The sequence below is a fragment of the Lampetra planeri genome, chromosome 33, assembly GCF_965212315.1.
Source record: "Lampetra planeri chromosome 33, kcLamPlan1.2.h2, whole genome shotgun sequence".
Taxonomy (NCBI): domain Eukaryota; kingdom Metazoa; phylum Chordata; class Hyperoartia; order Petromyzontiformes; family Petromyzontidae; genus Lampetra; species Lampetra planeri.
The window spans coordinates 11685235-11709631 of NC_136139.1; the positions used below are offsets into that span (position 1 = coordinate 11685235).

Sequence of the window (24397 nt, forward strand, 5' to 3'; positions counted from 1 at the left end):
ATCAAGAGGTTGGGTAAGTGGATCAGGGGGGGTTCATGGGATCAGGGGTCCGGGTGGGATCAGGGGTCGTGACAGACCCCCATTAGGTTCACGACGCGAGCCACACGTTCAGCAATCACGACCGCAGCAGTGTTTATTACACAGCGCCAGTTGCACAACACAGACGAGCGGTCGCTGCATGCTTTAAGGTCACAGTCCCGTCACCGCATCATACTCCCATCAAATCCCCATCATCGCTTTGACATCACAGCCTCGTCGCCCGCGGTGCCGTGCCCAGGCTGCGTAACGGAACGGGCGAGCGCTCCCTCTCTCTCCTCGCCGGGGGGGGGGAGGTGTAACACAGGGTCCCCTCCCTCCCTCCCGCGGGGCAGATCCTCCGGACACCCTCGCCATTGGCCGCGACGCGGGGGAGAGAAATCCCCCTGCTCTAACTAAACCATCAATTAGCAATTCAGTCATTGGGCTATCCATTCAGTCAATTAGTGAGTCAGTGGGATCGCCAGTCAGTCAATTAGTGAGTCAGTGGGATAGCCAGTCAGTCAATTAGTGAGTCAGTGGGATAGCCAGTCAGTCAATTAGTGAGTGAATGAGGAGTCCCTCATTGAGGTCATCCAGCCAGTAAAACAGTCAGGTCAAATCGTCAACCAGTGGGCTATCCAGCCAGTCGCTCCATGGGCGATTCATTGAGCTGCCCGTCGGGCAAGCAGTCAGCCAATCCATCAACCGGATAGCGAAGTCGTCAGCTCGTGATTTAGTGAGTCAACGAGCGGGTCAGTGAGTCTGCCAATGCAGCCACTCAATCAGTCAACCAGTCATTCGTTCATTCATTCAGTCATTCGCTCATTCGTTCGATCAATGTCGGTGCAGGCACCACTGCGCTTCTTGTAATTAACTACGATGACATCACAGTCATGAGAGGCGCGCCACCAATCGCTCTCAGCTCTGGCTCCCGGCTCCCAGCTCTGGCTCCCGGCTCTCAGCTCTGGCTCCCGGCTCTGAGCTCTGGCTCCCGGCTCACAGGAGGAAGGGGATGAGTGCGCGACGCGACTTGGGGTAGTCCTTGAACTTTTCGAGGTAGAATCTGCAATGGAGACACCGGGTTTAATGTCGCAGCGGTGATCTGGGCGATGGCGGTGACGTTACCGATGTGATGTGGATTGTCTTGCGGTTGCCCTCGCGGCGGTAATGGTGGCGATGGCGATGGTGATGTAGACGGATATGAAGTCCCTTCTGGTGATGGAGATGGTGCTGATGGTAGCGGTAAGGTTATAGCGGTTATGGTAGATGGTAATAATTATCATCACATTATAATGTGATGATGTCTTACGGGTTATGGTGGTGATGATAATGGTGGTAAAGATTATGGTGGCGTTGTAACTATTGCTGCTTATCGTAGTGATGGGTATAACAATCGTGGTGATTATGTTCTGGTGGTGGTGGTAATGGTGATGATGGTGGTGATGGTGGTGATGGTGGTGATGGTGGTGGTGGTGGTGATGGTGGTGGTGGTGGTGATGGTGGTGATGGTGGTGGTGATGGTGGTGATGGTGGTGGTGGTGATGGTGGTGATGGTGGTGGTGGTGGTGATGGTGGTGATGTTTGTGGTGGTGGTGGTGGTGATAGTGATGGTGGTGATGGTGATGGTGGTGATGGTGATGGTGGTGATGTCGTACTGGTGGTGGTGGACGGCGCGCGGCCCGATGGCGCACACGGTGAAGATGCAGAAGGTCGCCGCGGGGAGCGACCATGAGGCCAGCGCGAAGCCGCTCCACTCCACGATCTCGCCCAGGAAGTTCGCCCCCGACACCAGCTCGAACAGACCCCCTGCAGGGGTCCATGCGGGGTCCCGTGTTATCCCGTGTCCAGTTATCCCCTATCAAGGCATCCCGTGGCGAGTTAACCCTGTAGTGTTATCGCGCGTCGCGTCTCTGTGAACGCAACGTAGGCTTAACGAGGCTACATTCTTATTGTATTATTGAAAGCTTTTGCAATCGGTGAGGATGAAATAAACAAATCAACGAAGAAGTCGGTGCAACCCGGAGCACGCATCGCTCCGTGAAAGTGCCCGGCCGTGATTCGCCATGGAGCGTGAGGCGTGCTTCCACGCCGTCCTCACGGTGTCTGCTCGTTGAGAGGAGCGTGCTGCCCCAGGCCCTGCCGGCCTTCTGGGGCCTTCTGGGGCCTTCTGGGGCAGGGCCCACTAACCGGCGGCTCCGGAGCGGTATGCGTTAAGGACTGCAGTGGCGGCTCTTGCAATTCGAAACATTAAATGCCTCTTTTATTCTTATTTAAGTTGGAACTCCAGTTCACCATGGGAGTCCAGTTCACCATAGAAGCCCAGTTCACCATAGAAGCCCAGTTCACCATGGAAGTCCAGTTCACCATGGAAGTATAGTTTACCATGAGAGTCCAGTTTACCATGGAAGTCCAGTTTACCATGGAAGCCCAGTTCACCATGGAAGTCCAGTTCACCATGGGAGTCCAGTTTACCATGGAAGTCCAGTTCACCATGGAAGTCTAGTTTACCATGAGAGTCCAGTTCACCATGGAAGTCCAGTTTACCATGGAAGCCCAGTTCACCATGGAAGTCCAGTTCACCATGGGAGTCCAGTTTACCATGTAAGTCCAGTTCCCCATGGATGTCCAGTTCACCATGGGAGTCCAGTTTACCATGTAAGTCCAGTTCCCCATGGAAGTACAGTTTACCATGGGCAGGGGTTGGAAACCTGCGTCCCAAACCGTGCGTACCCCCCCTGTGTGTGTGTAAGGGTACACCCGGCGTGTGTGTGTGTAAGGGTACACCCCGCGTGTGTGTGTGTGTAGGGGTACACCCCGCGTGTGTGTGTGTAGGGGTACACCCCGCGTGTGTGTGTAAGGGTACACCCCGCGTGTGTGTGTGTAAGGGTACACCCCGCGTGTGTGTGTGTAAGGGTACACCCCGCGTGTGTGTGTGTAAGGGTACACCCCCTGTGTGTGGGTAGGGCTACACCCCGCGTGTGTGTAAGGGTGCCCCTGTGTGTGTGTGTAGGGGTACACCCCGCGTGTGTGTGTAAGGGTGCCCCTGTGTGTGTGTGTAAGGGTACACCCCGCGTGTGTGTGTAGGGGTACACCCGCGTGTGTGTGTGTAGGGCTACACCCCGCGTGTGTGTGTAAGGGTACACCCCGCGCGTGTGTGTGTAAAGGTGCCCCTGTGTGTGTGTGTGTGTGTAGGGGTACACCCCGCGTGTGTGTGTGTAAGGGTACACCCCGTGTGTGTGTGTAGGGGTACACCCCGCGTGTGTGTAGGGGTACACCCCGCGTGTGTGTGTGTGTAAGGGTACACCCGGCGTGTGTGTGTGTAAGGGTACACCCCCTGTGTGTGTGTAGGGCTACACCCCGCGTGCGTGTGTAAGGGTACACCCCGTGTGTGTGTGTGTAAGGGTACACCCCGCGTGTGTGTGTGTAAGGGTGCCCCTGTGTGTGTGTGTGTAAGGGTGCCCCTGTGTGTGTGTGTGTAGGGGTACACCCCGCGTGTGTGTGTGTAAGGGTACACCCCGTGTGTGTGTGTAGGGGTACACCCCGCGTGTGTGTGTAAGGGTACACCCCGGTGTGTGTGTGTAGGGGTACAACCCGCGCGTGTGTGTGTAAGGGTGCCCCCCTGTGTGTGTGTAAGGGTACACCCCGTGTGTGTGTGTAAGGGTGCCCCTGTGTGTGTGTGTGTAGGGGTACACCCCTGTGTGTGTGTAGGGGTACACCCCGCGTGTGTGTGTAAGGGTGCCCCTGTGTGTGTGTGTAAGGGTGCCCCCCTGTGTGTGTGTGTAAGGGTACACCCCGCGTGTGTGTGTGTAAGTGTGCCCCCCTGTGTGTGTGTGTGTAAGGGTGCCCCCCTGTGTGTGTGTGTAAGGGTACACCCCGCGTGTGTGTGTGTAAGGGTGCCCCCCTGTGTGTGTGTGTGTAAGGGTGCCCCCCTGTGTGTGTGTGTAAGGGTACACCCCGCGTGTGTGTGTGTGTAAGGGTACACCCCGCGTGTGTGTGTGTAAGGGTGCCCCTGTGTGTGTGTGTGTAGGGGTACACCCCGCGTGTGTGTAGGGGTGCCTCACCTTGGGGGATGCTGTAGTGGGTCTGTCCGGGGCGTCGCAGACCTCGCAGGATGCTGTCGCTGTGGATGTTGATCCCCATGCCCAGCGCAAACAGCAGGACCCCTGAACGGGACCACAGACCCCGTCACTGCGCGTGCGTGTGCACCTAGCCTGGCACTGTGGCTCACGACACTTCCCTCCCACTGCTTCACGTTGGAGTTCCCTCTTCCCATCGTTTATCTTCTCTCCAAACTCTTAACCACAAAGACCTCGCTCCATTCCAGCTACGTCTTGTTCACTCGTGTCTATTACAAGTCTGACAGTGCTGTTTGTTGCTGTCCCCGTGACGCTTTCGGCCATTGAGCCCTGTGCTCAGCAGCTGGTGACGTCCCCGTCTCCAAGTGTTGATGATTTTATGCCTTTTGCGTTTAGTTTGTTGTCCATCCCCCGCACCTCCGATTGCCACGCACGGTTGGCTTCGTACGGTGCCAAAGAAGTTCGACGTACGTGCTATTGTGTGTGCACCTAGCCTGGCACAAGCGCTGTAGTGACGTCACAACCTGTTCGTGAGTTCTGGTTGTTGTTGTTGTGTTTGTACCCTGGTGCGATATGAAACTACCAGCACTGCCGTGCCGGCAGCCTTACTAGGTTGCTCGCTTATACTGGTAGGAACCTCCTGGTTACACCAGCCCACAGGGGATTATTGTGTCCGTCCGTCGTGCAGGGAGGGGCTAGGTGGGGAGGGTGGGGAGGGGCTGGGTGGGGAGGGTGGGGAGGGGAGGGTGGGGAGGGGCTAGGTGGGGAGGGGAGGGTGGGGAGGGGCTGGGCTAGGTGGGGAGGGGAGGGTGGGGAGGGGCTGGGCTAGGTGGGGAGGGGAGGGTGGGGAGGGGCTGGGCTAGGTGGGGAGGGTGGGGCTGGGTGGGGGATGGGAGGGTTGGGGCTGGGTGGGGAGGGGCTGGTCACCCCGTGGTGCCCTTATAAAACTCAAGGTTTAACCAACTCACGCCGGCTTGTGCAAGCCCTCAAAGTCGGCCATATTTGCGGAATACACCACGCCGCCGTTGACCCTGGCCATTGACCGAGCAACCCAACGTTCCTACCAGCTCCCTCCGCAGGAATGGGTTAGCACTTAACCGCACAGCCTACATATGATGCTATACGGGCTATATTTGTATTTTTCTGCCAGTGTGCCTGTGTGTATTTATGGTGATTCATAGCGAAGCTCACAACAACGAGTGGAACGCCGGGCGGATAAAACGCAGCATGTTGGCACAGTGGGGAGCACAGGTGGGGCATCTGCCCAGTCATCTCGTTCAGTCGACCCGCAGCACCTGGGTCTGTTCCGTCACCTCCTGCCAGCAGCCAGAGCCTTCTACAATCCGGGTGGCCTCAAGATGCACCTAGCCTGGTGCAAGCGCCGCGGTGACGTCTCTGCCACTTATTACAACTCTGATCGTGATTCGTCGGTGAGTTAGGGTGGTGTAACAGAAAAATGTGCGTCGTAAATCCCTCATCCGGCCGACAGCTTATTAATAAAAGTGTCACTTGATCAAACGTGCCAAGTGTTGTTGTTGGCGAGCGATCTCACCACGTGTACATGGGAACGACGTTTCGCCGGAGATTACATTCAGCATCGTCAGGTGAACAGCTGTGATCGATCAGAGATGTGTTGTCCAGAGACACGTCGTTAGCCAATGTCCAATGTCGTGAGATCGCCTTCCAACAACAACAGCGACGCTGCTGCTGCTGCTACTGCTGCTGCTACTGCTGCTGCTAATGATGCTGCTGCGAAAGCGGTAAGACACTTGGCACCTTTATTAAGTGACTGTGTTGGGTGGAGGAAGATTTACGACACACATTTTCTTAACCCGACCCAACCCAAATAAAAAACCCCAAAACCCAATTATGGGTTTTATATTATTGGTCGTCAAAGCCGACGTGGAAAATTTACTCTGATCGTGCTGTTTGTTGCTGGCCGCGCCCGTATAGTATCTATAGCAGTAGCTGCAGCAGTGTCTGCAGCAGTAGCTGCAGCCGTATCTGCTGCAGTAGTAGCTGCAGCAGTAGCTGCTGCTGAGCGGAAGCATCCCGCACCCTCCACGCGTTGTTTAAAATCAAGTGGCTGCTTCCGCTCGCTGATGCGTGGGACTCGCCAAACGCTCCGATGCGGGAACCCTTTTTAAACGAGTCTTCAGACTCGATTTGGCTTTTGAAAAGTGGAAATATCCACGTAGCTTGCTATGAGGATTAGATGCAACCAGAAACTGGCCCTCTGCATTTAGCTCGGTGAATTTGGCAAACAAAGACTCCGCGTGGCCCCCCCGCCATCCCCCATCGCTCCCCCACCCATACCTGGCCATGGAGCCCCCTTCTTACCTGCGATGAACCTGGGGTCGCGGTGCCACCAGGGCGGGTATGCCGCGCAGTGCACGAGCTGGTGACCCTGCAGGAAGCCGTTGTAGGAGCAGAAGGCGAAGGCGTAGGCCACGATGGCGAGTGGCGTGGGCCTCCCGTTGCTCAGTAGCGAGAACACGAATGTCCTGCGGGGCGTGTGGGGGGGGGGGGCTAAGGTGAGGGGTCCGGCCGGGTCAAATCCACGAGCGGTCCAAGGGAAGAGTAGGCCCAAGGAGGGGGGGGGGGAGGGGGTGCTGAGGGTCAAGGGTAAGACGGGGGTCTTTGCCCCTCTAGCGCTGTGACCGCTGCCCACGTGCCCGCAGCTGCACGCCGCCTCACCTCTGGAAGTAGTGGCCGCAGAACATGAGAAGAAGCAGCGCGTTGGGCAGGGGCAGGGTGTCCGCCCCGCCAGCGCCCAGCAGGAGCAGCACGGGCACCAGGAAGGACGGGAGCTCCTGCAGGAACCACGCGAGGCGCGCCGGCAGCGCGGTCTCCGCTGCCTGGTAGCGCCCGTACTTGGTGCGGTGGCGCTGCTGGTGGAGCAGGTAGGCCACCCCTCCCACCCCGAGGGCCCACGACATGAGCTGCACGGACAGCTGGCTGCACGCCATGGCGGCACGCCGGAGCGCTCGGGTGTCCCGCGGAACTCAGGGGTGGAGCAGGAGGAGGAGGGGGGGGGGGCGGGGACTCGTGAGTCCGGGGAGGCGGGCGGCGGGTGGTGGGGAGTGCGCCCGTTCACTTCGGCCGCACGGGGGGTGGGAGACCAGCAGACAGACACACGCGCACACACACAGGTAAAGGTATGCAACGTGCACATGCACGTGGTGAGATGTGTACACACACACCGGCACAGTTGCGCAAGACTGCCGGTATGCACGATAAGACAAAGATCCCCCGTGCAGCTGTCGGGGCGAGGGGTGTGAGCGAGCGCCTATGGACCCGGCACGGCGTGAGGCCAGCACCACGCCCGGCCGCCTTTGTTGCACATGGGGGCGGACCGAATCAGAATCAGTATTTATACTGCAGGTGGAATCCGATGAGGCATTAAGCTCTATTTGACAGATGTCCAGTAGGGGCATGGGGTAAGAACGTTACAACAACAAACAGTATGAAAACACGACAGCCGTGCAAAGTCGAAGAAAGGTAAACGAATCTCCGATTTACCCGACCTGACATCTACATGCAAATTTCATCACTAGCCCCGCCCACTTCGCTTGTGACCCTTGGGCTCCACCATCTCAAAGCTTCACGACAGCCTCAGCAGCTCTCCCGATATGTTTTCACCTGATGACGATTGCTTGTGTTGCGATCGAAACGCCGTGATTTTTTTTTTCGATCTACGTGACTTTACCGAAAGACCCAATGAACATGAATTCCTGCAGTCACGAAAGCTTTAAGTCAACATTGAACAATTATACAAACACATTTTATTTGTTGAAAAAATATTTAAACAAATTATTGTATTTGTTTAAATGCTGTTCATGCCACAATAAATAACTTAAAACATGTTTTAGTCATTAAGATACTGAAATATTCAAATGTATAAAACAAAAATACCAAGTGATAAAACGTACATATTCGCATTCTTTTTACGGCGAAAGTCCCACGGGTTCCTGCTGGTACACCGCATAATACCACTATACAGCGTGTTACACGTGTTACACATGACAGAACACTAGTGCACAACATGCTTATCTCTTGTTATCGCTGTTAAAGTACGTTGCACCCTGGAGACCGAGCCGTCCCTGACTCTTTGCACTAAAATCAATAAATTCATAAAATGCGCGCCAGCTCTGTCCGTGCACGGGGAACAATATATAATTCAGATACTTCTAAATACAAAGAGCCTCTTTCACGCACACTCACCATCTCTCACACACTCACCATGTCTCACACACACTCACCATGTATCACACACACTCACCCTCTCTCACACACACTCACCCTCTCTCACACACACTCACCATCTCTCTCACACACTCACCATCTCTCACACACTCACCATCTCTCACACACTCACCATCTCTCACACACTCACCATCTCTCACACACTCACCATGTCTCACACACACTCACCATCTCTCTCACACACTCACCATGTCTCACGCACACTCACCATGTCTCACACACACTCACCATCTCTCACACACTCACCATGTCTCACACACTCACCATCTCTCACACACACTCACCATGTCTCACACACACTCACCATCTCACGCACACTCACCATCTCTCACACACTCACCATGTCTCACGCACACTCACCATCTCTCACACACACTCACCATCTCTCTCACACACTCACCATCTCACACACACTCACCATGTCTCACACACACTCACCATCTCTCTCACACACTCACCATGTCTCACACACTCACCATCTCACACACACTCACCATCTCTCACACACACTCACCATGTCTCACACACACTCACCATCTCTCACACACTCACCATGTCTCACACACTCACCATCTCACACACACTCACCATCTCTCTCACACACTCACCATCTCTCACACACTCACCATGTCTCACACACACTCACCATCTCTCACACACACTCACCATCTCTCACACACACTCACCATGTCTCACACACACTCACCATCTCACACACACTCACCATCTCTCACACACACTCACCATGTCTCACACACACTCACCATCTCTCACACACTCACCATCTCTCACACACACTCACCATCTCTCACACACACTCACCATCTCTCACACACACTCACCATGTCTCACGCACACTCACCGTGTCACACACACACTCACCATCTCTCACGCACACACACTCACCATCTCTCACACACTCACCATGTCTCACACACACTCACCATCTCTCACACACTCACCATCTCTCTCACACTCACCATGTCTCACGCACACTCACCATCTCTCACACACACTCACCATCTCTCACACACACTCACCATCTCTCACACACACTCACCATGTCTCACGCACACTCACCATCTCTCACACACACTCACCATCTCTCACACACACTCACCATCTCTCACACACACTCACCATGTCTCACACACACTCACCATCTCTCTCACACTCACCATCTCTCACACACTCACCATGTCTCACACACACTCACCATCTCTCACACACACTCACCATCTCTCACACACACTCACCATCTCTCACACACTCACCATGTCTCACACACACTCACCATCTCTCACACACACTCACCATCTCTCACACACTCACCGTGTCTCACACACACTCACCATCTCTCACACACACTCACCATCTCTCACACACACTCACCATCTCTCACACACACTCACCATCTCTCACACACACTCACCATCTCTCACACACTCACCATCTCACACACACTCACCATCTCACACACACTCACCATCTCTCACACACACTCACCATCTCACACACACACTCACCATCTCACACACACTCACCATCTCTCACACACTCACCATCTCACACACACTCACCATCTCACACACACTCACCATCTCTCACACACACTCACCATCTCTCACACACACTCACCATCTCTCACACACTCACCATGTCTCACGCACACTCACCATCTCACACACACTCACCATCTCTCACACACTCACCATCTCTCACACACACTCACCATCTCTCACACACTCACCATCTCACACACACTCACCATCTCACACACACTCACCATCTCTCACACACACTCACCATCTCTCACACACTCACCATCTCACACACACTCACCATCTCACACACACTCACCGTGTCACACACACACTCACCATCTCTCACACACTCACCATCTCACACACACTCACCATCTCACACACACTCACCGTGTCACACACACACTCACCATCTCTCACACACTCACCATCTCACACACACTCACCGTGTCACACACACACTCACCATCTCTCACGCACACTCACCATCTCTCACACACTCACCATGTCTCACACACACTCACCATCTCTCACACACTCTCACCATCTCTCACACACTCACCATCTCACACACACTCACCATCTCACACACACTCACCGTGTCACACACACACTCACCATCTCTCACACACTCACCATCTCACACACACTCACCATCTCACACACACTCACCGTGTCACACACACACTCACCATCTCTCACACACTCACCATGTCTCACGCACACTCACCATGTCTCACACACACTCACCATCTCACACACACTCACCATCTCTCACACACTCACCGTGTCACACACACACTCACCATCTCACACACACTCACCGTGTCACACACACACTCACCATCTCTCACACACTCACCATCTCACACACACACTCACCATGTCTCACACACACTCACCATCTCTCACACACACTCACCATCTCTCACACACACTCACCATCTCTCACACACTCACCGTGTCTCACGCACACTCACCATCCCTCTATCCGGCCAAATGGAAGCTTTTTGGGCATGCGTTGGCTTATCATATCGGCAACATGTCCTGGTCAACGCAGCCTTTCCCGCCGGAGGAGCCCATTGATGGGACTTTGTCCAGATCTTTCAATGATTTGTGAGCTCCTCACACAATCCAGCCTGGTTAAATCCAGGATGGATCGTCGGCAGGCCAGCCTCAATGTTTCTAACCGGCGGAGATGCTCCATTGGAGGGGTCCCCGTTTCACAAGCGTAGAGGAGGGAAGTCATGACTGACCGAGAAGACCCGAAGCTTCGTGTGGAGCAATAGACCCAGGTAGCTTCCACACAGCGTTACGCAGCCGATGAAAAGACAATGCCGTCCGACTGTTTCGGAGTGAGACCTCTGCTGTCAAACCAGGGTCATAAGCACACTGCCCAGATAATGTCAAATCACTCCACTCTCTCCACAACTGCCCCATCACACACACTCACCCTGTCTCACGCACATTCTCACGCACACTCACCCTCTCTCACGCACACTCTCACGCACACTCACCCTCGCTCACACCCTCTCCCACACACACTCACCCTGTCTCACGCACATTCTCACGCACACTCACACTCTCTCACGCACACTCTCACGCACACTCACCCTCGCTCACACCCTCTCCCACACACACTCACCCTGTCTCACGCACATTCTCACGCACACTCACACTCTCTCACGCACACTCTCACGCACACTCACCCTCGCTCACACCCTCTCCCACACACACTCACCCTGTCTCACGCACATTCTCACGCACACTCACACTCTCTCACGCACACTCTCACGCACACTCACCCTCGCTCACACCCTCTCCCACACACACTCACCCTGTCTCACGCACATTCTCACGCACACTCACACTCTCTCACGCACACTCTCACGCACACTCACCCTCGCTCACACCCTCTCTCACACACACTCCGACTGTCTCACGCACATTCTCACGCAAACCCACCCTCTGTCATGCACACTCACTCTCTCTCACGCACACTCACCATCTCTCACACACACTCTCACGCACATTCACCCTCGCTCACACCCTCTCTCATGCACACTCGCACGCAGACTCTCCCTGTCTCATGCACACTCTCTCACACACACTCTCCCTGTCTCAAGCACATTCTCACGCACATTCACCCTCTCTCACGCACACTCTCATGCACACTCTCTCACACACACTCACGCTCTCTCATGCACACTCTCTCACACACACTCACACTCTCTCACACACACTCACCCTGTCTCACGCACACTCTCACACTCACCCTCGTTGCACGCGTGGCCCGGCACTCGCGATTGCCACTTCCTGCCTAAGTCCACGACCGCAGGAGGAAACTCGCCTTTCCTCCTCCACCCACGTGTCACTCACACAGGAGCACCCACGTGTCACACACGCAATGACACTCCCACGTGTCACGGTGTCACCACGCCTCGCACACGCAGCCTCACCGCGTGTCACTCACCCACACAGCGTCACTCACCCACACAGTGTCCCCGCGTGTCACTCACCCACACAGTGTCCCCGCGTGTCACTCACCCACACAGTGTCACCGCGTGTCACTCACCCACACAGCGTCACCGCGTGTCACTCACCCACACAGTGTCCCCGCGTGTCACTCACCCGCACAGCGTCACCGCGTGTCACTCACCCACACAGTGTCACTCACTCACACGGTGTCAGCACGTGTCACTCACCCACACAGCGTCACTCACCCACACAGCGTCACCGCGTGTCACTCACCCACACAGTGTCCCCGCGTGTCACTCACCCACACAGTGTCCCCGCGTGTCACTCACCCACACAGTGTCAGCACGTGTCACTCACCCACACAGTTGTCATGCCGCCGCCACGAAGCCGTTCAGCAGGCGCCCCATCTCCGACCTCGCCACCACCAAGCGACGGAGCCGACCCCGCGTCCCCCTCACCTCACCTCACATGAACACACCCGCACGCATTCCCCCCCCCCCCCCCCCATAGAGCTCCTAGGGGAGGTCACCTGGCCGACCGGTTTTTATCCGAGAAGCCCTTACCGGGATTAAACTTTCACGGTTTCCGGCGACCAGGGAATTGGACGACCTCCCCCGACGCTACCTTGCACCGCGGCGCTGCGACCGGCCTTAAGATTGCAAGGTCGCAGCGAGGGGCCACTCGGCCACCGCGGGTGAAACGCATCCCACACACCCCACACACGCAAGTATCGACGGAGCAGGCAGAGGGAATAAGCATTGTGATGGAGGAGCATCATTAGAAAACACGCAGCGCATCTGAATTGCATAATCAGGCACCCCCCGCACAGGGAGCGGAGGGACGGCATAATTACGCTTGGGCACGCAGGCACCATTGTTAGGGGAGTTAAAGGATAAGGCTGTTAGTATGAGTAATCGGGAGAGCGGGGTCACGCGGGGAGCCGTGCACAAATTCCCCCGGCGCACCTTTGTGACGGACGCCGCCGCATAAACTGCGATAATGGGGGGGGGCTGCGTGAGAAAGGGATTGATTGGAATTTGCGCCGCGCAGGTTGAGCATTAAGTAGCATATCAAAAGCGCCCGGAACCGCGGTGCGCGTGCCAGAGGGTCGCGAGCCTATTGTCCAGAGCCGCATTCCCCTAGCAGCGGGGGGGCGATTGATGATGTTAGCCCGGCCGTTAGCATTATCGAGGGAGGGATCTCGGGGGCTAGCGACCCCCACACAGTGTTCCCGCGTGTCACTCACCCACACAGTGTCCCCGCGTGTCACTCACCCACACAGCGTCACCGGGTGTCACTCACCCACACAGTGTCAGCACTCGTGTCACTCACCCACGCAGTGTCAGCACTCGTGTCACTCACCCACGCAGTGTCGCTCACACAGTGCCATGAGAGGTGGAGTTACCCTGTAGTCGTTACCGCTGCAGGTCCCCGCTCGTGATCCCGCTCCGTGTGATGCGACTCCCCCCTGTGGAGGCGAAGCGCTTTTATGTAACGCGAGGCTGACCTATTGACCCGCCAAATCGATGACTCACTCACGCACGTGATCAGTCCGTTTCCAGCCCTCCTGGCAATCCACTGCTGCATGAGGGCCCCCCCCACCCATTCTCTCCCCACCGTGCGTCTCGTGGTGTGGGTCAGTTGACCACACGTCAGGGTCTGGAGTGAAGACGCGGCAGGATAGCGGTACAGTACAACAATGTATTTGTTTACTTCGTTGCCCTTCCCCGGCTCGCCACGCGTCGACGCCGAATTTGAGGGATTCTTGACTTTCCACGTGGACCTCTGCAGGGCTGCTGGCATCGACGCGGAGTGCCCTGTGAAGCAGCATCATGCCATGGTTCCGTTGCGTTAGGGGCCGTCCATAAATGATGTCACGCACCTAGGGGGGGGGGGTCAGACATTTGTGACGAGGGAGGGGGGTTTGAGAAATGTGACGTCACATCAAAATGCGCAACTTTAAATAAATATAGACAACACGTTCTACTTAATTAAATAGACTTTTTAAACACATTCCTACGGAGGGAGCTGGTAGGAACGTTAGGTTGCTCGGTCAATGGCCAGGGTCAACGGCGGCGTGGTGTATTCCGCAAATATGCCCGACTGTGAGGGCGGGCACAAGCCGGCGTGAGTAGGTTAAACGTTAAGTTTTATAAGGGCACCACGGGGTGACCAGCCCCCCCACCCAGCCCCGCCCAGCCCCTCCCCACTATCCCCACCCTCCCCTCCCTACCCAGCCCCACCCTCCCCACCCAGCCCCTCCCCACCCTTCCCACCCAGCCCCTCCTCACCCGGCCCCTCCCCACCCAGCCCCTCCCTGCACGATGGACGGACGGACACAATAATCCCCTGTGGGCTGGTGTAACCAGGAGGTTCCTACCAGTATATATGTTTTCTCCTACAACATCAGAGTGCAGCGCCACATTAAATACGCACTACAATGATAATAGTTTAAAGCGATTTGAAGCATGGTTTATTTTCAAAATGAAAATATGGTTTTGGGAGGGGGGGGTCTGACTTTAAGTGACGCCGTGTGACGAGGGGAGGGGGGGTCAAAAATCGTCCAAAATCGCGTGACGTCATTTATGGACGGCCCCTTACTTCCACCTCTCGACACGGTGACGTCTCCACGCGTTACTCTCAGTGACGACTCTGCGTGTCACTCCCAGTGACGACTCTGCGTGTCACTCCCAGTGACGACTCTGCGTGTCACTCCCAGTGACAACTCCGCGTGTCACTCCCAGTGACGACTCCACGTGTCGCTCCCAGTGACGACTCCACGTGTCACTCCCAGTGACGACTCCACGTGTCGCTCCCAGTGACGACTCCACGTGTCACTCCCAGTGACGACTCTGCGTGTCACTCCCAGTGACGACTCCACGTGTCGCTCCCAGTGACGACTCCACGTGTCGCTCCCAGTGACGACTCCACGTGTCGCTCCCAGTGACGACTCCACGTGTCGCTCCCAGTGACGACTCCACGTGTCACTCCCAGTGACGACTCCGCGTGTCACTCCCAGTGACGACTCCGCGTGTAGCTCTCAATGAGGACTCCGCGTGTCGCGGTAACCTGTTGGGGGTGCGTTGCCGTTGTCGCAGGAACGTTTCATGCCGACGTCAACGCGTTCATGGAAACGGCAGAGCACGTCATGACCGCCAGCTGGGAGGAGAGGTCGGCGGCATCTTCACGAGCAGCGATATCCTCCTGAGGGAAGAGCAGCAGCAGACTATAGTAGTAGGTTTTTACCCTTTCAACTGCTACAAAAACTGGCACCTTTTTACAAGGCATCATGTTTGCAATAACCACAACACAAGTAGTCAAAAAAGCAAACAAAAAGAAACAACTCTGATGATGATAATGATATGCACTGTCCTTGAAGTTGATTGGTCCACACCCGAGACAGCTTTTCTTAGAGCCTAGTCTCCATTGGTGTTGGACCAGATGACGCCAAAAGGCGTACAACTCAAAAACAGCGCACTATCAGAGTATTGAGAGCTCGGGGTAAGCATTTACACTATGAGACCTCCTTTACCAGTGGCAAAATATAGAAATAGGCTTTTACCCTTTCAACTGGTACAACAACTGACACCTTTATGCAGCAGACTGCCGCTGCAGCAGCGGGCCCTGAGGTCACCTGACAGCGCTGGGCGACTCCAGACGCAGCCCGGGCAACCTTTGACCCCCTCGTTTTCCAGGGCAGCTCCACTCAACAAGCGCTGGGTGCCTTTTCTAACCCGTTGCCCAAAACGTCGCCTTTTTATATATGTCCTTTTTTTATTGACACGGAACGTGTTGAGTTGTTGTTGTCGTTGTTCGTGCACCACTGCCAACGCAGCGGTAGCACTATTTGTTGTTCTGAAATAATTGTACTTAAACATAACCGTTGAAATATGTGGGGTGTCCTTCCTGCCATGGCCCTGCTTGCTATGGCCCTGATGTCAAGACCTATCGGGGGTGTGGGGGCACGCTTAACAGTCGGCAGAGATTTGAATAAACTAACACGCGGAAAATCTTATTAAATAAATAGCAGTGGCAAGCCAAAGCTTCCACAAGTAGATCGCGTGGTCGAGTCTTCCTGTGGCAGAGGACGTTTACTGGGGGTGACGTTGTTCTCCATCTCAGGTGGGGGCATCTTGGGAGGGGAGAGTCTGGTGTCATTCTAGATTTGTTCTAGATTTGAAGTTTTCGTGACTGCAAGGATCCATACTCTGGTGTGCCAGTGACTGGAAATGCATGAGACCACATCACGGTACAGTGTTACAGAGTTAGTACCAGTAAACAGTAGATCATCTGAGAGCATATCTCGCGTGCAACTCAGCCTTTGCAATTCTTGTCACCTCTGCAGCTCTGCTAGGTCTGTACCGAAGACCCTTAAAACCTTGAGAGCTGTTCAACTCTACTCGGTCAGTGCCCCAGACCTTCCAACCCCGATGAGCTTGTGACCCCTGCACCTTGCCTGGCTCGTGCCGAGACCCGCGGGTCTGAGGCCTGTGCAGCCCTGCTCAGCCTGCGTGCAAGACTTGTGAACTTGTATGTATATATGTTTAACTTCTTTCACACCGTACGTAGCCAACAGTGCTAATCGTAGGTGTGGGAGGACAACAAACGAAACATAAACAGCAATTCTAAAGAAATTAGTTTTAAATCGAGATTTAAAAGTGTGTAGCTCCAGTGGCTTCCTAACATCGGAAGGAAGAGCGTTTCAGACGACCGCAGAAGCGTACCTGAAAGCGCGCAACGCAGTGACCGTCTCAAAAGTCGCTGCGGGGATGACCAGAATTGGCGTGATGGTTTATGCTCCATGACGAGATCAGCAAGGTATTGTGGTTCATTTGTGCCAAGCACTTTGTGTACAATGAGTGCGGCCTTATAATGTTCCAGTTGCACTTAACCGAAATGGGGACTATTTTTCAGAGCCTCAAAAATAGTCGACAATTTTAACCTTCATTTTTCTGAAGCTGGTGACCTTTTTGATAATAATAATAATGTATTGGGAGTAAACCCTGCTAATCCAGTTTTTGACACCCCTGTACAAACATTCAACGAATTTAGTTTCCAGCCTATCCACGAAAATAATGTTCTGAAACATCTGTCCTACCCCAAAGGGTTCTATTCTTCTGGAGCAGATAGTATTCCCGTCTTTGCTCTGCTAACTGTTGGTCACCTAATATACAAACCTATAGCCCATATTTATAACCTGTCCATCAATGAAGCATCGGTACCTCTACAATGGAAACATTCCTATGTTCGTCCACTTCATAAAGGGGGCCATAAATATGATCAAAATAACTACCGACCAATCTAAATATAATTTTTTTGAAAAATTACTGAACTACCAAATTAGTATCTTCCTGTCCGACAAGAATCTCTTACCTCGAAACCAATCTGGGTTCTCAAAAAAATACAGCACCACATCTGCTGCACTAGACTCTCTAAATCACATTTACAATAGCATGGATAATAAGCAGTACTGCGCCTGTCTTTTTCTGGACTTGTCCAAAGCCTTTGATACAGTCGACCTCAACACCCTGCTTAGTAAACTAAGTTGCCTCCGTTCCTCCAAACACACAGTGGAATGGTTAAAAAATTACCTCTCTTCTCGCACCCAAACTGTATTCATAGATGGTTGGAGGTCAAACAATGTTAAGATAACAAAAGGGGTTCCACAGGGTTCCATCCTCGGCCCCCTCTTGTTCTCTCTTTATGTCAATGACTTTGGGTACTGACCTGGATCATTCCAGGGTAAATCTGTTTGCAGATAACACGATATTGATTACTGCTGGCCGCTCTCCGGATGACGTGATTGCTAAGCTCCAGTATGATTTCAACAAACTACAACATCAGCTAGTTGCTCTTAAACTAGTCCTGAATACCATCAAATCCAAAGTGTTATGCTTCTCACCAGGACTAAAGCAGGAAATTATTTTTCCCCAATTACATTCCTTAAATAATTATCAAATATAGTAAGTCAAGATCTGTAAGTATTTTGGGGTCATCTTTGATTCAAAACTAAATTTTCAAGATCACATTGATTATATTGTTAAATAGACTAAATAAAAAATAGGTTTGCTATATCGACACAAGCATTGCTTCCCCACTATGTTCCGTTTGGAATTGATCAAAGCTACCATACTTCATCTACTTGATGACTGTGACATCGTATATAAATTAGCCCCCAGTACTGTACTGAAGAAGCTTGACCCAATTTATCATTCGGCCTTAAGATTTTCATTGAGCTGCCCATATAGGACCCATCACTGTGATCTCTATATTGGGTCAAACTTACCATCTCTTAATGATCGACGGCTGGTGCAACAGATCGTATTTATTCACGATGTACTTACAAAAAAATCAGCAGACTACCTGCTGGATCTCCTCACTGTTTCGAAGAGCAAATGTAACCTCAGGTCCTCGCTCATTTACCAACTTCACATTCCTCATTGCCGTACAAATACTGGAGGAAGGGCCTTTTCTGTTGATGCTCCAAGGGTCTGGAATGCTATCGCCAATAAACTGAAACTTGGATCACTACTTGTGAGATCTGCACTCAAAACTGCTCTTGAGGAGCTGTATACCCCCCCTCCCTGCGACTGATATGCTGAGTGGCCTGCAATTAAATGCATCGCAACGGATGTCTGCTGCAAAGTATGATTTTTAAGATTTGATTATCGTGTGCTGATCTAAAAAGGTGCACTGATACAGTACGATACTACTGCTGATATTTGTGCTGTTATGAAGTTACTCATGCTAGTGGCTATGGCGACAAAGCTATTTTTGTACATGTTAAGTATATCGTTTATGTTAAGTATATGGTTACATTTTAATCACAGTTCCTATGGTCACTGTTGTTACATTGTTTTTATAGTTTTATTTTGGTGATTTCAGAAACGTTTTGGTTAAGCCATGTTTGTTTGTTGAAGTACTGAGCCTGATAACTTTCATCTAAATTGTCTTTTGGTTGTTTTTTTTACTTAAATTCCATTGGGATTTTTTCACGCAACCTTGTTTACTGTGTTTTTTTTCTGAAAGATTTTGCTGGTTTTTCCTGGATGTTTCTGTTGCGTGTTGTCATTTTAAGATGTTCTATGTTCATGTTTCTGTTTGTTGCGGTTGCACCCGAGTCAAGAGCCACATGGCTCACAGGGCGACACCTAATAACTACACTTGAAACTTGAAACTAGTCGTCCGAGGAGTATCTCATGGTCGATGGTGTCGAAGTCAGCTAAGAGATCGAGGCCAATCAGGGCTGCGACACACCGGTCATTCATGATCTTGTAGAGGTCATCGGTGATCTTGAGTCGAGCCGTTTGCAGTGCTGTGGAACTTCTGCTACGCTGACTGCAATGGGTTGAATCTGCCCATAGCAGTGACGTGGGGAAGTAACCGCTTCAGACAAAGGCGCTCTATGACCTTAAAATCCTACTCAGGTTTGAGATCTGGCAATAGTTTGAGGCTCAGGCCTACTTTTTTTTAGGAGCGGTTGTTACCTGCGCCATTTTGAACCAGTCTGGGAAACATCCGTCAGTGAATGAAAGAGTTGCCTTGTGGACAATCAGTGGCGCAAGCACATCCGAGCATGCTTTGAGAATCGACGTCTCGATGGAGTCGATCGGCGATTTCTTATTTGGCAGGCCGTGCTTTGAACATCGGCACCTCTGCCACCAATTTTGGTGCCAGCGTCTCGACTTTTGCATCGGTTGCAGGTTCATCAAACTTCGATGGCAGAGCGGGAGAATGCGTTGCCTTCAAGTTAGAAACTGCCGTCTTGATCGTCACCATACCTCTGATTAGCACGGTTGGCTACGTACGGTGTGAAGAAAGTTCAACATATTTACATATTGTATTGGCGAAGAACGTCGCAAGTACTGTGCATAGACCGGGTTGACTAGTTGATGGGTGGTTGGAGTGAAGCAGACCCTTCACGACGCGCCACGGGGCACGGGAATCGCGAGCCAACTCGCTGTCGCGAGACTCAATCATGAGTCGGTCGGCAGATCTGCAGGCGGCTCAATAAGCGAGTCTCTGTATGATATCGTTATGACGGGTGGGCAATCATCAGTAATGCCACTCTGCATGTCACGAGGCTGTGATCTGCAATACCCATGTGGCATGTGAAGATGTGTGATCCAGTGTATTTCCCGGGCAACGTCTTGCGCCGCTGACATGCTGGTTTAAACTATGTCGATCATCTCGGCGAGATCACTGTTGATTTTATTTTACCACAATAATCAGTCGGCCTGGGAGAGTTCAGGTCACCACAGATGATGTAGCAAGAGCCAAGTGACCCACAGTCGAGCAGACCGGAACGCTCGGAAAAGAATTTTGACAGCGGTGAGGATGGCGGTCGATAGATGGCCGTGATCATAAGCCGCCGGATGCTGTTCGTTATTTTCAAAAGCGACAGCTCGAATGACGTGATTGTTAATGAGTCGCTCAGGACTTTCACGCAGATGTCTTCACGGCGAATCAGTGCAATCCCACCACCATGGCAGGCTTCCTAAGACGCTGCTGATGTAAAATAGCGTATCCTTGAGGTGCAGCCTCATGCTTAATTACGTCCGATCAGTCGTCATATACCCAGACTTCGGTAACGGCCAATATGTCAAGTCCACAATCGTTGATCAGATCCTGGATTAGCACCGTCTTGTGTGTCTATGAACCGTGCGTTGACCAATTCAAAGTTGAGGAGCCATGGTCCAGGGTTTGTTTGGCTCGATACCGGATATCAGCAGCAGTGTACCAAATGAAAGCACGCTTCCGTGATCGTGTGGATGTCGGGCAGAAGAAGCCAGATCTGCAGCACAACCACGTGCGAGGCACTGCAAGAAGTGACGAACACGGTCGGGGAGGGGTCAGTATTTCCACAGCAGATCGTAGCACAGTGGGTGTGGAATTCAAGTAGCTTGAACCGGAAAGTCAACTGATGATGCTGGGCCGAGTTGATTCCAAGCGACAATAAGTTCTCGGTATGGCCCCCCATTCTCCAGGGAACAGGGGAGGTATTGTTTGACCAGACCACTCGACTCGCTCAGAGCAGGGCCGGGCCGCAAGCAAGCCTGGCAGCAGCAGCAGTCGCAGCGTCACCATCGCAAAGTGTTGTTGTTGTTGTCGCTGTTGTTGTTTCTTCTGTCGTTATTCGTTTTGCTGCTGTTGTTGCAATTGCTGTTATTGTTGCTGCTCTTCGTATTGCTGTTGTTGCTTTTGTCATTGCTACCGTTGTTGCTGTTGTTGTTGTGTATCCCTTTCATCAACGCCCGCTGGGTAGTACAAAATGTAGCAGTGTGTCCTTCTGCCTCATTTCACGTAGGCTGACATCCCTTGCTCCCTTGACTGAGCTCTGGAGTCTGGACTTGCATCAGTAGTTGTTAGGACTGCGTTGATCGTGTTCTAACCTGACAGTTATTTCTACTGCCCTTCACATTCATATTGTTCATGTGACTTGTGTAAATAGATTGCACTGTAACCGTGAAAATCCTTGCACTCTCCCGTGTTGTTCTTTGCAAACACCAATTATTTATTTTCTCTTGGCCCTGATCCTTGCCCTGGAATTTGGTTATCTTCATAGGTCCATGGTTCGATGCAACAGTAACCGAAACATTACTGTGCCACTTTTACCGTGGTTTATTGGACCTTGAACAGGTGATAAGGTGAGGTTGAGAATAGCTGTCGAAACAACCAAGGGGCCGTCCATAAATGACGTCACGCACCTAGGGGGGGGGGGTCAGACATTTGTGACGATGTGTAACGAGGGGGAAGGGGGTTGAAAAATGTGACGTCACATAAAAATGCGCAACTTTAAATTAATATAGAATTGTTATAAGAACACTAATTTTGATTAATTTTCATTATTAACTATTTGATTATTTAAATTTCGATTTAAAGCTTTCGTGACTGCAGGGATTCATCTTCTTGGTTCTTTCGGTAAAGTCACGTAGAAGGGAGATAATAAAATAATAAAAATTAAACATAATTAAATAATTCTCACGACGTTTCGGCCACAACGCAAGCAGCCATCCTCAGGTGAAGACCACGTCTGTCGGGGAGACAACGTCTGAATGAAACACCACTACGCTTGGAGCATATATTTAAGCTGGGTTGGAAGGGGAAGAGCGCCTTGACAAAATAATTTGCATATCAAGAGGAATTTAGCATATTTATGGGAAATGCAGATATGTGATTAGTACTACTTATGAAATGCGTAGGAGGTGGGCGGGGGGTTTCAAACTCATATTATGCCCGTGCAATATGCAGGATTAGCAGCATCAAAGGGAGGGGATAGGGGTAGCATTAATAAAGGGAAGGAATGTTAATAGTATGTAGCTGCAGTAACTAAACCACCACGTAAAAAACTAAAGTATAAACTACATAGTATCATCAGTATACTAAATATACTCTCCAATAAGCTGAAATACTAACAGTAAGTAATACATTACAATTCTATGGCGCAGAAAATATAATATGCTTCCAGCTAAACTTTTTTTCTTTACATCACACGGGTCTACCCCGTACTATATACTGCCATAGACAAACCCAACATTAAATTATATACTGTATTACTATACACCACCCTATACCTTAGAATAATACATAGTGTAACATTACACTATGTATTATTCTATCCACCCTACTGTATATCACACTGCTGTATATTCAATATACAATTACGATACTATATATTACCTTATACATTGTATTAAACATTACAATTTTATACTATTTATTATTATACAATCTTCTATACACTATACCATTGACCGTCGAGTGAAAGATACTAAGAGGAAGCAACTAAATATGTCAATGGAAGAGTGGTAGTAGGAGACTTGCAGTGGAGCAAAGAATCCATTCCCTGCGGAGAATACAATGCCAGTGAGTGGACTGCGGTCTGAAAGTCACCGTAAACGTGAACACAATCAGTTAAGATCCGAAATGGTTTATTACGTCCTTCCAATGATTGCTGAGCCAGAATCCATCTTCTCGGTTGAAATTGTCTCTGTGTTTGTATATGTGGATCGCCTCATGAACGAATCTCTCATGGTAGCCAGATGGCTTGCAGAGAACTTCTGTCTTGGAGAAGTCAATGTCATGTGAGCCCACTGAATTGTAACAGTGATCTGCCACGGCTGAGGTGTTTGTCCTACCGTGTGTCAGGTCTGCTTTATGTTCACGGATGCGGTCCGAGACATGTCGTTTGGTTTCTCCAATGTAACTGCTACCACAGAGGCAACTTAGTTTGTAGATGCCAGGGTACTGTATGTCTGGAACCACATCTTTTACAGACGGGACCAGATCACGGATTTTATGTACTGTGTTGAATCGGACCTGGATCTTGTGTTTAATCAGGATTTTGGAGATCTTTTTTGTGACCCCAGCAATGTAGGGTAAGGTGATGGTTTTGAAAGGCTCCTCAACAGGATCTTTCTTGCTGGTTGGAGTGATGGCTTTGCGGATTGTGTAGTCGGAGTAACCATTAGCCTTAAGAGCTTGGCGTACGTGTTTGAGTTCACTGGCAATGTGTTCCTGGTCGGAGATGCATTGGGCTCTATGGTATAGAGTCTTGATGAGGGAATTCTTCTGGGATGGATGGTGGTGGGAATCCAGATGCTTACCTAAAACCGGATTCCCACCACCTCTGTGGTAGCAGTTACATTGGAGAAACCAAACGACACGTCTCGGACCGCATCCGTGAACATAAAGCAGACCTGAAACACAGTAGGACAAACACCTCCGCCGTGGCAGATCACTGTTACAATTCAGTGGGCTCACATGACATTGACTTCTCCAAGACAGAGGTTCTCTGCAAGCCATCTGGCTACCATGAGAGATTCGTTCATGAGGCGATCCACATATACAAACACAGAGACAATTTCAACCGAGAAGATGGATGCTGGCTCAGCAATCATTGGAAGGACGTAATAAACCATTTCGGATCTTAACTGATTGTGTTCACGTTTACGGTGACTTTCAGACCGCAGTCCACTCACTGGCATGACTATATATCTACCACTCTTCCATTGA

At 51.7% G+C, this 24397-nt stretch overlaps 1 protein-coding gene across 1 annotated transcript; it reads right to left on the bottom strand.

Annotated features, from left to right (window-relative positions):
- Window positions 1-115: 115 nt before the first annotated feature.
- LOC144729802 (3-oxo-5-alpha-steroid 4-dehydrogenase 2-like) lies at window positions 116-13861 on the bottom strand. Its single transcript, XM_078610305.1, has 6 exons — window positions 13788-13861; window positions 6792-7190; window positions 6435-6598; window positions 4080-4181; window positions 1674-1824; window positions 116-1081 (listed from the first exon to the last, which is right to left on the bottom strand). Exons 2-6 carry the CDS (start codon window positions 7061-7063, stop codon window positions 1015-1017), a joined length of 756 nt encoding a protein of 251 aa, XP_078466431.1. The 5' UTR covers window positions 7064-7190; window positions 13788-13861; the 3' UTR covers window positions 116-1014.
- Between the last annotated feature and the right edge of the window lie 10536 nt (window positions 13862-24397).